Consider the following 12018-nt stretch of genomic DNA (forward strand, 5'->3'; position numbering starts at 1 on the left):
AAGTCCTAAACTATCTGTTAACCTATATTTGTGGAAATATGTGTAGCCTACGAACATGCAAGCTACATTGTTAGCCTAGTGGTCTTTGTAGGCCACACATCATTTGGTAGGCTACATCCCAATCTGATCAGTCATATTGTTAATTGGCAACTAAGCCGTCTGTGAACCCACTCAACAACCTCATCGTGAAAGACTGTCAAAGCACAAAAGCGCGTCTTGGTACAACAGAGGCAAGACTGCTACCTGGGGCACTGTTTCTATAGTAACAGCTTCGCTCAGGGAACACAGGGGACTCTGATCCAATAGTCGACGCTCTAATCAAACTACAGCCCCCCGAACTCTTTTTCCATACCGGAAAGCGAGAGCCAATCAGTGACGACATTTCCCTTCTCCTCGAGCGTCGAGTGAAAGTTTTCCTGGGTAGACGAAACGGAAAGTTTGGGAGCCTTACCAAAGCTGTGAAATTGCGATTAACACCCCGCTAAACCCTTCAGGATGTCTTCTCCTTCCAGAAGGCTGCAGACCAAGCCTGTGATAACATGTCTTAAGACATTTCTTATTTCTTACAGTCTTATATTTTGGGTAAGTTACAAGCAAATTGTTGATGGAGAAGCAAGCTAGTAGGAGACAAAAAAACAATGCCTAGTGGCGCTGATAGCAGTACTATGACCTAGCGAGTTGTCTAGATTCGGAAAACAATGACTGACTTTTGCTAGCTGACAGGCGAGTGTTTCAAATTATTAACTAGCTAACTTAAATCGTTAACTTAAAAGTGTTAGCTACAATTATGTTCCATCATTTTAATTGATAGAAAAATCTCTGTATTCTTGTTCAACTATTTAGCATTAAATAAATTATCCCAGCTGGCTGTTCTAGCAGAGCCTAACGGCAGTTGTCTCGGCGTAGCAAGCAACAGATGTTTGTAAATATCGCTACTATTTTAGCAAGCATATAAGTGAACCAAACCACTAAACCAGATCGCTTGGTTTAATTATGAAGCTGGCTACATTTGATATTTTGTTTGCCGTTTACGGTTTACGAGCGAGATATGCTAGTTATGTTAGTTCCTAAGTTTCTTACTTTTGACCACGCACCCCGAATACCCTTCAACGTGTCTGTCATTGTATGTAAACCCAGGGCCGGTTGTCAGAAGCTGTTGCAGCGTTAAATATACAGCTTACGTTAACTCTCTAGTTAACTCTCTGGGACACGTTTGGACAGAGATATTTTTAAGGTGCTATAAAGTGAACTAGTCTATCTCGACTGACGTTGCCAAGATAAACGATAATTAATTTAGCTAGTAGGATACGTTGAAATTATTTTAATCTTATAATCTTCACAGTCGGCTTGTTTGTCGTGTGATAGGGTCAATGTGGCCTGATCGTATTTTAAACCTGATAAGTATTGAGCGCAGCATACTGCACGGTAATTAATTGACGTGTGTGTGTGTGTGTGTGTGTGTGTGTGTGTGTGTGTGTGTGTGTGTGTGTGTGTGTGTGTTTTTAATGAGAACCCCAGGGTACTTCAAAAGTCTCAAAGTGCACTGATACTGTAGCCTACATTTAATTCATATTTTTTCAAGCATGTAAAGAAGATTAGTTCGACGTAGAGGTATTGGGGGCTGTCTGTTTATTTTCTGGAATATTTTTGTCTCCATGTCCTAATAAGTTTGTCCGTTTGGTTTTCTACAAAAGTTAACCTTGATATAAAAAAAGAAGAAGCTTGTGCACATCGAGCATAATGTCTTGGAAAATAAATATCTCTTCCTTCTGATCAGTATTGTACCAGTGAAAGTTATGATTGACAGGAGATCATAGTCAAAAAGAACACATATCACTGAATTAGTCCCGGGGGTGCAAAGTGCAAAACAACACAATTTATACAGCTGCAATTTATTGCTTTATGGTAGCCGAGTGATTTTGTCTGTCTTGCACCAGATGGACTGTTGATCAGTAATACTGTGACTCCCAAGTGCAGATTCAGTATATTCACAAAGTTACTGATAGTAGATAATGCGTATGACAATAATAGCAGATTGCATTTGTGCATTGCCTTTATGTCTCAAAGCACTTTGCGGTAGAAAGGGGTGACTCGCTTAAACCAACACTTGCGTGCAACAGTTACCTGGGTGATGCTCAGCAGCCATCTTAGACCAGATCAGTAACCATACATCAGCTGTGGGGTTGTGGACAAAGGGTATTTCTTTCCCAAATCAAAATGGGGGGGGGGGGTTTAATCTGGCCAGGTTGAACGAGCTGGAACTGGTTTACGTTTGTATTAGTCGTTACGTTACACTTTCCGAGCCATCAGCATCTCCCCATGACTTCCTGAGACCGTCGGCCTATTGTACGTGCCCCAGGGCACGCGAAGAACAAAACACTGCAGTAAATGTCAAGTGGCTAACCTATGCCTGTTGAATAAATTATTGCCTGTGCTGGCTGCACAATTATAATGGCTGTTGTCAGCTCTGAGGTGTACTGTGTGCATCACCGGATAGTTGTCGGTTCAAACAAGCGGAATGTTTCACAGGTTTTGCTTTGGAGAAAAGGAGATGGAGTAAGCCATCTTGCACAAACTGTACTCAAACAGAATTGATTCCCCATGACTATAAATAAGATAGTGCTGAAAGGTGAATTCCAAAATCTAAAAGAAAATAAAAAGAATTCTTCATGCATCTGTTTATTTTAAATGCGTATACATTGCACGTTTTAACTATTTTTAGTTTGCATTTTTGCTTTGTATTTCTTTAAAAATGCCTTTTGGCTAAATCCTTTGTCAACGGCACATTGTGTTTATTGCTAAACCTTTTCCCAGTCAAGAAGACTACTCAATAAAAAAAAAGCAAGTGAGAGTATGTTTCAGCACTAGAAAGATTGTATAGTTACTTGGTGTAGCATGTCTGCCAGTTGGGTAGACCACTGTAAGGGTGCTTTTTGAACGCAGCAATTAAGCTGGCCCCACTTCCTTCCAGTTAACAGGGGTCATCCTGCTGGCGGTTGGCGTGTGGGGCAAGGTGAGAATGGAGTCCTTCTTCTCTCTGGCCTCAGACAAAAGCACCAATGCGCCCTATGTGCTCATCGGCACTGGTGCCATCATCGTCATCTTTGGCCTGTTTGGCTGCTTGGCTACATGTCGCGGGAGCCCCTGGATGCTTAAGCTGGTAAGTTTTATGTATGTATGTATGTATGTATTTTTATTTTTTTCTTCCCTGATATGTGGTCTATTGTTTATGGGAAATATTTGACTAGACCACAAAATAACAGTAGCCACACACATTTTGGGTCTGAAAATAAGTGACTGATTAATCTGTAAAGTCACACCCCTGGTGTCCTTTCCTTTCCACAATAATGCACTCGCTGCACAGCAAGGGCTGAACCATTTCAGAGTTTTCAGGCAACTTTGGCTCATAATTATTTAATTAGCTCAATCATACTGCATCTTGGTCATTTGTATCAGCAGCAGCTACAGTCACAGACTGCTGGTGTGTCCTGAAGACTATGTTCTTACTGTGATCCAGTGCAGGAGTGAAGCAGCGTAATCTATAGAGCTGTCAGAAAACTAAAATGAAAGTAATTGGTTGGAACAAAAACCAGCGCGCAGAACGGCCCTCCGGGACCTTAGGCTATGTGCTGAAAGCTGCTGTCTTTTCTGTGTTTTGGTTTCAGTACTGAATGATTCTTCAATAGGTAGTGTACAGTATCTGCAGCTTTTCAGTTTAATAGGTGGCTACTGTATGCATCTTTGTTTGTGTGTAGAGTGATCATATAGATGAGTGAATTCATAGGTCTGGTCTCTAATGGCTGGGTTTCTTTATGGTCCCCTCAGTATGCCATGTTCCTGATCCTGGTGTTCTTAGCCGAGCTGGTGGCAGGCATCTCTGGCTTCGTCTTTAGACATGAGGTGAGGTGTTCATGCATGTACAGTTCAGTTTTCTGAGAGATTAAATGTGATACTATTAGTGATTTAACTAATTGTTGTTTTGGAGTTCCGCCATTGCCTCTAATGCTTGGCTTCTCTTTTCCCTTTCAGATAAAGGATATATTACATGTATCCTTTAAAAGTGCTATGGATAAATACGATGGTACCAGCTCCCAGAGTCACACATTGGACACCATCCAGACATCTGTATGTGCTCCTTCCTTCATATATTTTCAATACTGCATGCTGTAAATATTGTAAAATACTAAACATGTTGCCCAACCTGCGGTGATGGAAATGTGTGTATAAAAAGCATGATTTTTATAAAATAATGTGTTAAACAGGAAAGGTCTGTGCCTTTGTAACATTCCTGAGCTACAAGCTGACAGACTCACAACCAAGACTTGTGTATAATGGAGGCATTAAAAAAGTTAAAATGTATGGACAGAAATAGACAACAAAATTAAGTGGTTATGGTAGAAGAAAATTGAAACACTGACTAGACTGTTAAAACATAAGAAATTTGAATCCAGTGTAATGTGCCACTGGCTTGTAGATTCATATTGAATCCCCATACAGTGCCATAAAGTATAAATAAGTTAAGGTAAATCTTTTCTGTGTTGTTTATCTCATCAATTCTCGATTCCGCCACTGTGATTGGTCAGGCTCACTGGGGAATGGAGTAACTGGTGAATTATAAAACCTTCCTTCCTCGGTATGCTAATGTGTGACCCTGGTGCTGTGCAGCTGGAATGCTGTGGATCTGTAAACTACACGGACTGGGAGAACACGGGATACTTCAAAAGCAAAGGGATTCCTAAAAGCTGCTGCAAGGAGAGCGACGTTTGCCCCCTCGACGACCTTAAAAACCCAGACAAAGCTGCCAAGGTGGTTTTCCCTGAGGTGAGGGCCCTGTTACCTGTCAATCGCAGAATTGCTGTAATCAGGTAGAGCAGGACCGGCTCCTGCCGAAGGTAAACACTGGAATGTATAATATAAAAACACACATGAATCTTCCATGAATTTAATGACTGCTACTCTTTCACATTGCTATGTTTAAAAAGCAAGTTGTTATTTTTTAAGAGTTCTCAAACATCAGATATGGTTATGATGCTGTGAGTGTGAGCTAGAAGGTATTAAATGTTAATAGGTATTATTAAATGGTGCTATGAGTGTGAGTTAGAAGCTATTAAATGTTTGTAGTTGTCATGACACGCCCTTCATTTTTTCCCCTCTCTTTTCCAGGGCTGTTTTTCTAAGGTATCTAATAAAATGGAGTCCAACCTTGGAATCATTGCAGGGATCTCCTTTGGAATAGCCTTCTTCCAGGTAATACGGATGTCATTGTTCTCAGTGGTGCAGCGTGCTGAGTAAGCATATTTAATCTATGAAGCAATCGCACATTTATTTATTCTTTTTTTTATTTATTTATCTGATAGCTTTGGGTGGGGTGTAAATGAATAGTTAGTAAACATGGGAAGGGTGAACTGAGATAGAAGAGAGGAAATAATGAGAATAATATTCAGTAGGTGACCAGAATAGCTCGGAGGCAGGGTGACTCAGTGAGCTGGAAGAGCCATGTACGGGAAAAGGGAAATGTCACACGTGTTTTTCCTTATGACAAAAAGGTTTGATTAAATGTTTAATGTTCTGCTCAGCTCATAGGAGTCTTCCTGGCCTGCTGTTTGTCCCGGTACATCACAAACAACCAGTATGAGATGGTCTAGGAGCGGCCTGATACAGGTATAGCACCATGCTTCACTCGCATACGTACAAACAAGATCGGTCTGCTCATTCACCAATATTGTCGCTGCCAACCATTCCAGGGCAAAGAATACCATATTATGTATGCTATTACATAATGGAAGAAGTTTAATCAAAATTTTGGTACTCATTTCTATGCATGGAAATATGTTTGGTTTGAGTTCAGTAGATATTAAATGTATTTTTCTCTGCAGAATCCTGAGCACACAAATAAATTGTGTGAAAATGCAACAACATACTCATTCAACAATCATTTTCACTCAGTTATGCTGGTACAAGAGCTATTGATTCTGCAATGTTAGATGCATCCTCTCACATAACTGCTGTATCTTGTCATAGAAAATTACTATTTGGAATATTTTGACCACTTTAAGGTGTCCACAATGACTGAAGAAACTAATTATAATTAGTGCTGTCTTAAGTGCCTAACAAGAGTTAATGGTGGAAGTATCTTAATTCAGTATGTAAAACATATGGGAAGAATTAAAAAACGAAATATGAATTATATGTGTTTTCCTCTTTCTTTCTGATTTCTACAGACTGATCTGGATGAAAGCTGCCTAAAGGGACCCAGTTTTTACCTTTTTTGTCTCTTTGTATGTGTGTGTTTTGTTTCATTTTAGATCATGTGCTGCTTGTTAAAGGCTGTTTTTCATTTCTCCGTTATTTCTGGAATGAAGGGAAACGCAGACCATGAATTCACCTCACAAAGAAATCTACTTGGATCTGTGGCAGATCGTTTTGACTGAAATGTTTGTCACATACTGGACTGGCACAAATTATGGAAACATTGCATTTATATACAGTGTTTGACGATTCGTGAAAAAAATGTTTTGCAACAATTTATCTTTGCATAATAAATGTAGCCCTGTGATGGACTGGCGACCTGTCCAGGGTGTATTCCTGCCTTTCGCCCAATGTATGCTGGGATAGGCTCCAGCCCCCCTGCGACCCTGTTCAGGATAAGCGGGTTAAGATAATGGATGGATGGATGGATGGATAGTAAATGTATTTGTAATAAATGTATTATCATCATAAAACAAAAACAAAAAATCATAAGAATTTGTGTTAAATAATAATCATTACTCCTTCCTATATAGAACAGTACAGGTGTCCTGTACAGGTGGCTGGCCTGTTGCGTAGTGGTTACGGTAAATGACTGGGACACGCAAAGTTGGTGGTTCTAATCCCGGTGTAGCCACAATAAGATCCGCACAGCTGTTGGGCCCTTGAGCAAGGCCCTTAACCCTGCATTGCTCCAGGGGAGGATTGTCTCCTGCTTAGTCTAATCAACTGTATGTCGCTCTGGATAAGAGCGTCTGCCAAATGCCGATAATGTGATGTAATGGAATAGTTCACAACTACATCATCGAACACTCTAATGTATCTTACGGTTGTAAATTTTATAACCGCTTGAACATGTCTTTGTCCAATATTTTTGTACATAAAATTATATTTATAAAAGTTTTTTATGTATATATACATTTCATTTCAAATTACTGATGGTCACGTGATGTCATTACCACTCATTGTATTCTTTTTGAATACATTTTTACATACAAGAATGGTTCAGAAAAACAAAAAAAGGGTCAAAGATTCGACACGAAACGTCTTTAAACACAGTGTTTCCATAATGCGTGCCGGTACCGTTATAACAATTATAACAATGTGAAAAGTCAAATGTAATTCTCATTTAAATCAGCGGTGTCTGCTGGCGAGCAACCGTTTTAATGAGTCATTCCAGACCTGATTTATTGCCAATGTTTTGATGGGAACATCAGTCACCTGATGTTAATCACCTGTGAACAGCTGAAGTCTGATGTTAAACCTGCAGGACTGTCGATGGCCAGAACCAGGAGGGGTACACCGCTGATTTAAAATTCATCCATTACATTTCATAGAGCCATTAAACCATTACCAGTGTTTTGTGCATATCTCCTCATCCCACATAAATGTTGTTACGGTGCATGCAGTAAGCTATTTAAACTCTTTTGGGCCCGCACTGTATGATGTATATGTAAGGCAATGTGTTCAACCTTTATATATATAGTGACATTCCACAAATTGAAACTTTTGCCCACCACTCTGTGATGGACACTGTTATAGTTCCAGCCCTAACCTACAAGGAAATGGAAAGGGAAAGCTGACACTGGTATTAAAAGCATTTATGGCAGGCGATTTATGTGCTGTGAACTCTGGTCAGCCTTTACCCATTTTTCTTTGACTTGTTCAAGTGAATACAAAGTGCCATTTAGTCAGATCCTCGATTCAGACTAGCCATAGCCATCTCTGTGATGATTCAAGAGGCCAGATTGAGTTTGTTATTTAATTCCAAATGTGTGCCTTTTGAACCTCAGCTTTGCCTCTGAGAATGTATTTGATCCGTACATATCCCTTCTCTTTTTGATGTCCATAAAAATGTCAAATCTAGGAAGAGCTGATGTGTTGGATTTAAAGAAAGTTGTATAAATGTAACATAAATATTCATGTAAAAAAATTGAAAGAATGAATAGCAGAGAAAATCATGCCACCAATTAATCTAATTGGAAACAAAGGGAATTTTGTTACTTAAGGGAAAAGAAAATTGTGCATATAATCACTGCAAAATATATTTTTCATCAGCTAGAACTATTTAGTGGTTTTGTGCAACTTTTGCCTCTTTAGGCGTAAAATCTTGGAGCAACTCTATAATTAATGTCTTGTTCACATATTTTGTGGTTTCAAAAATAAAACTTGCTTATTGTCAGTGTTTAACATTGCCTCGGGTTTATCTCTGTGTACTGCATGTCAGTGTGGTTGCTTGCTTGCTTTTTTTTTTTAATCACGTATTGTCCAATTCCTTGTCTAGTTTCGACATAGTGCTACGCCAGGTGGCACTAGCGTATTTGATTTCGTTCTCCTGACCTGAATAGTTCATTTTTTCCTGTTAATGGGAACGGTCAGAGATACCCAGTCATGCAGCCTACTGTCGGGTACAGATCCACAAGTACTGTTTGTAGATGATGTCCCCTGCGGTAGTTTTACCTTTTTCCACTTAAGGAGCAGGGGAGCGTGTAAAATAACAATTTCAGTATCTAACTTCACGAATAATATACGAGTCTTCACCGTGTTTAGGTCAATCAACGCTGGTTAATAGAAGGATTGGAATGATGTTTTTGAGTCAGTCCATGACTGAAACGGGTGCATGAAAAATGTCCGATTAGTTGTCACGCTTTTTTATTTAATTTAAATGAAACCTAATCAAACAGGTCACCCTAGCAAACGATTATGGTTCCTAGTGGCTATAGTAAAACCTCTCTGTAAAATGAGTTGCAAAAAAACCATTTAAAAGACGTGTACGTTTATATTTCCACAAAGTCTTATCAAACTTAAGCAGAAATATCTTTACGATCATCACGCAATGATTTCTCTTTACTGAGTAAAAGCCGTAAATAGGTAAGGGCGGCGTCCTTGGACAAACCCTTCGCGTATCTGCCTGTTATTCGACAGAAATGTTGATGGAAGAAACGAGGTAGTCCTCTTCCATTGGTGTCTATCACGTCAATCAAATGGCCGACGTTCAATCACTGATGCAATCCCTTGATCGCTTGCACAGTGGGGGAAGTCCTTTTCAGCCGGCTTTCAGAGTATAAATAGCACAGGGGCTGGTACTGTGCGAACGCCCAGTTGTTTGAAGCGGCAAGAGCTAAGCACTAGCAGAATTTACTTCCTCGGTTTAGCGAAGTTAGTGGTTTTCTGGAATTTCTTTACGATCCAGGATTCATTCAGGTTAGTATTTTTATTTATTTATGCCATTTTCATTGTTGTCGTGATCTTGTACGCGCCCGTCTGATGTTTAGTAGCAGGGTGTCAAGGTCAATACCAGCAGGATGCTTGTTTTACTCGTTGCAATAAATTGGTGTACCAATTCCAGTCTGGTTTTAAATTAAATTGTATCAAATGTGTTGATTTGTAGGATTTGAGCCACCATGCAAATGGCTTATCTTCCTGTATCTGCTATGCAGAGCTTTGGTTTGGTTATGTCCGATGTCCGGGCTTTCTGTTTGGCAATATAGAGCTCTACCACTAAAATGGGAGTCGCAAAGACGCTTGCTAAATCTAAGCTTTTCAGTTTCATGTTATCTGGTCGTCTACCTGACGCAGCCACTCTTTAACTCCTTGTTCATCATTCCGTATAAACAACCCGGAGGGCGCTTTTGGTTCTATGAGGCTAAATGATCGTTATAGGCTTTCGATTTATGTCCGTAAAACAACTGTAATTTGGACATTTTAGTTACTTTCGCAAAGCAGTGTATATACATTGACTGCACATGGAATATCTCAAAAAATGGTTAGGCCCTTTCCCTTCAGCTAACTGGAATGAGACATTTTGAACTAGCGCTCTGTGCTAGACACCATGTGCTTGACGTGTGGGGGCTGATGGGAGAAATGGCATGCAGTTCCGTCCGTCATCTTTGCCTCCAACTCTTTTTTTCCGTATTGTCTTCACAGGTCTTCTAGTATTCCTGTCCACCCGCTTGCTTTCACAAGGAGCCTCTAGGTGCCGTCGCCATGATGCAGCTCTGTTCTGAGTCCAGTAACAAGCACTCCCTCATCAATGTGATGAACCGTTTCATCGCTGCTGCCAACAACATGGACGAAACCATCATGGTGCCCAGCCTCCTGAAAGACGTACCCCTGGAGGACCGGGAGCCCACGGAGCCGGTGGTCGTCAACAACAACAATGACGAGGAGTTGTCCTCCAATGGCAAGCAAAGGGACATGTACGAGCACTACCTCCTCCTCAAGTCCATCAAGAACGATATGGAGTGGGGCCTGTTCAGGAAGGAGGCAAGCGGTGGGTCCAGCTTTCTGGAGATGGCCTTCAAGCAGGAGGGGCGGCAGGAACAGGATGGAGGTGGAAGCGAAGAGGCCCCTGGTGAGGAGACGTGTGATCTGGAGGGCCAGTTTCACTACCACCTGCGGGGGCTGTTTGGGGTCCTTTCCAAACTCACCGTGCAAGCAGACCACCTCACCAACCGCTACAAGCGGGAGATTGGCGGTGGGAATTTCATTAGGTAGGACTCGGCTCATTTTTACAGACATTCTGGGACTATGGCAAAGTGGTTGGTGGACTGCTGTGAAACTGAAGGGTCTGGTTTTTGGGTTTCTGACCAGGTGGAAATGACCACACAAATGAACAGATGCTAACCTGTCAAATGCATGGCACTTCCTGCCTGAGCAGCACATTTCTAGCATGCAGATGCCCACAAAACCTCCTGTTCTCATTTGAGCAAGGTTAACTTTGGTAGCTGCACATGGCCATGCATCTAGATTTGGAATGGTGCTCTTAAATTTTAGCGGGAGGGTCCCGGCAGTGCCTGGAGAATTTGGTGCATCACAAGGACTGATGTGGATCCAGTTGGCAGTAAAGTGCTGCAGATTATTGATCGATCAGTTCTCCTAGGAACCGTGTCTTAACCTGCTCCAGCTTCCATAATCTAATTTGTTGTGTGTTAAAAGATGTCTAATTATTCCATGCGTTTAAAATGTCAGCTAATGTTGCAATCTGAAGTTTGCGCATCCGTTTCCAAGCCTGTTTGCTTGGTCATTCTGTGAATCATTTTAGTACATTAACTCGATCCCTTCATTTAATTTCTTTTTATATTATTTTTATTTATTGTCTGATCCCCTCCAGACGAGATGTGCCTTCTACACATTGTTTAATTTGGGAAGTCTCCTCAGATCACTTCCTGCTCAGGCCCCACTGAAATAAGCATTGCATCAAATCCATCAGAGCCACTACCCAATCAAATGCAAGTACCACTACAGTCAACTTTGGGGAACTTGTCTGTTTGTGTTCGGTGACATTTCTCCTTTCAATGTTTGTGTCCATAGTTTTCACATTTTTATATAATGGTCATGTGTATATGAATAAAGCGTTTCAATTCCTTGTACTATTGTATTTGACTTATTGGTTCTAAATTAACTGCTCTTGTCATTGTCGTCTCTTTGCAACTGCCAAATGCCTGTTCTTGTGATGCAGGTTTAGTTTGCTTTGTAGCTGCAAGTGAGGATGTGGTAAGGCCTAGTAATCAACCCAAATAGCTTTGCTTGTCCCTGCAAGAAAGATTATTTTGCATCTTCTGTTTGACAGGATTATTTATTCCTCGCTAATGTTTTGTTTTATGGCCTTGTTGCACATAATCTCACACAGGCAAGATGAATAATTCTTTTTCGGTTTGTTGCAGCAGTTTCCCCGCTGTTCAGCGTGTCACGGCTCACCATTTAGGGGTTTCATCTAGGGGTTTGTAAACTTGACCTCAGGTGAAACTGCTTTTGGGCGAACCAAAGGAA

The 12018-nt window shown here is 40.8% G+C and overlaps 2 protein-coding genes across 2 annotated transcripts; both read left to right on the forward strand.

Moving 5' to 3' along the window:
- Positions 1-387: 387 nt before the first annotated feature.
- Positions 388-8436, forward strand: tspan7 (tetraspanin 7). Its single transcript, XM_061235085.1, has 8 exons — positions 388-582; positions 2972-3160; positions 3826-3900; positions 4030-4125; positions 4666-4821; positions 5164-5247; positions 5577-5661; positions 6222-8436. Exons 1-7 carry the CDS (start codon positions 496-498, stop codon positions 5643-5645), a joined length of 756 nt encoding a protein of 251 aa, XP_061091069.1. The 5' UTR covers positions 388-495; the 3' UTR covers positions 5646-5661; positions 6222-8436.
- Positions 8437-9293: 857 nt separating this feature from the next.
- On the forward strand, positions 9294-11618 carry mid1ip1l (MID1 interacting protein 1, like). Its single transcript, XM_061236668.1, has 2 exons — positions 9294-9450; positions 10174-11618. Exon 2 carries the CDS (start codon positions 10234-10236, stop codon positions 10741-10743), a length of 510 nt encoding a protein of 169 aa, XP_061092652.1. The 5' UTR covers positions 9294-9450; positions 10174-10233; the 3' UTR covers positions 10744-11618.
- The last annotated feature ends 400 nt before the right edge of the window (positions 11619-12018 follow it).

The sequence above is a fragment of the Conger conger genome, chromosome 3 (assembly GCF_963514075.1).
Source record: "Conger conger chromosome 3, fConCon1.1, whole genome shotgun sequence".
NCBI classification, from domain to species: domain Eukaryota; kingdom Metazoa; phylum Chordata; class Actinopteri; order Anguilliformes; family Congridae; genus Conger; species Conger conger.

Excerpts from the sequence above, each read along its gene's own strand:
- tspan7 (XM_061235085.1), top strand. The coding sequence starts at position 496 with ATGTCTTCTCCTTCCAGAAGGCTGCAGACCAAGCCTGTGATAACATGT. Across the intron at positions 4,822-5,163 it reads CCAAGGTGGTTTTCCCTGAG|GGCTGTTTTTCTAAGGTATC; the intron begins GTGAGGGCCCTG and ends TCTCTTTTCCAG. Across the intron at positions 5,248-5,576 it reads TTGGAATAGCCTTCTTCCAG|CTCATAGGAGTCTTCCTGGC; the intron begins GTAATACGGATG and ends TGTTCTGCTCAG.
- mid1ip1l (XM_061236668.1), top strand. The coding sequence starts at position 10,234 with ATGATGCAGCTCTGTTCTGAGTCCAGTAACAAGCACTCCCTCATCAAT.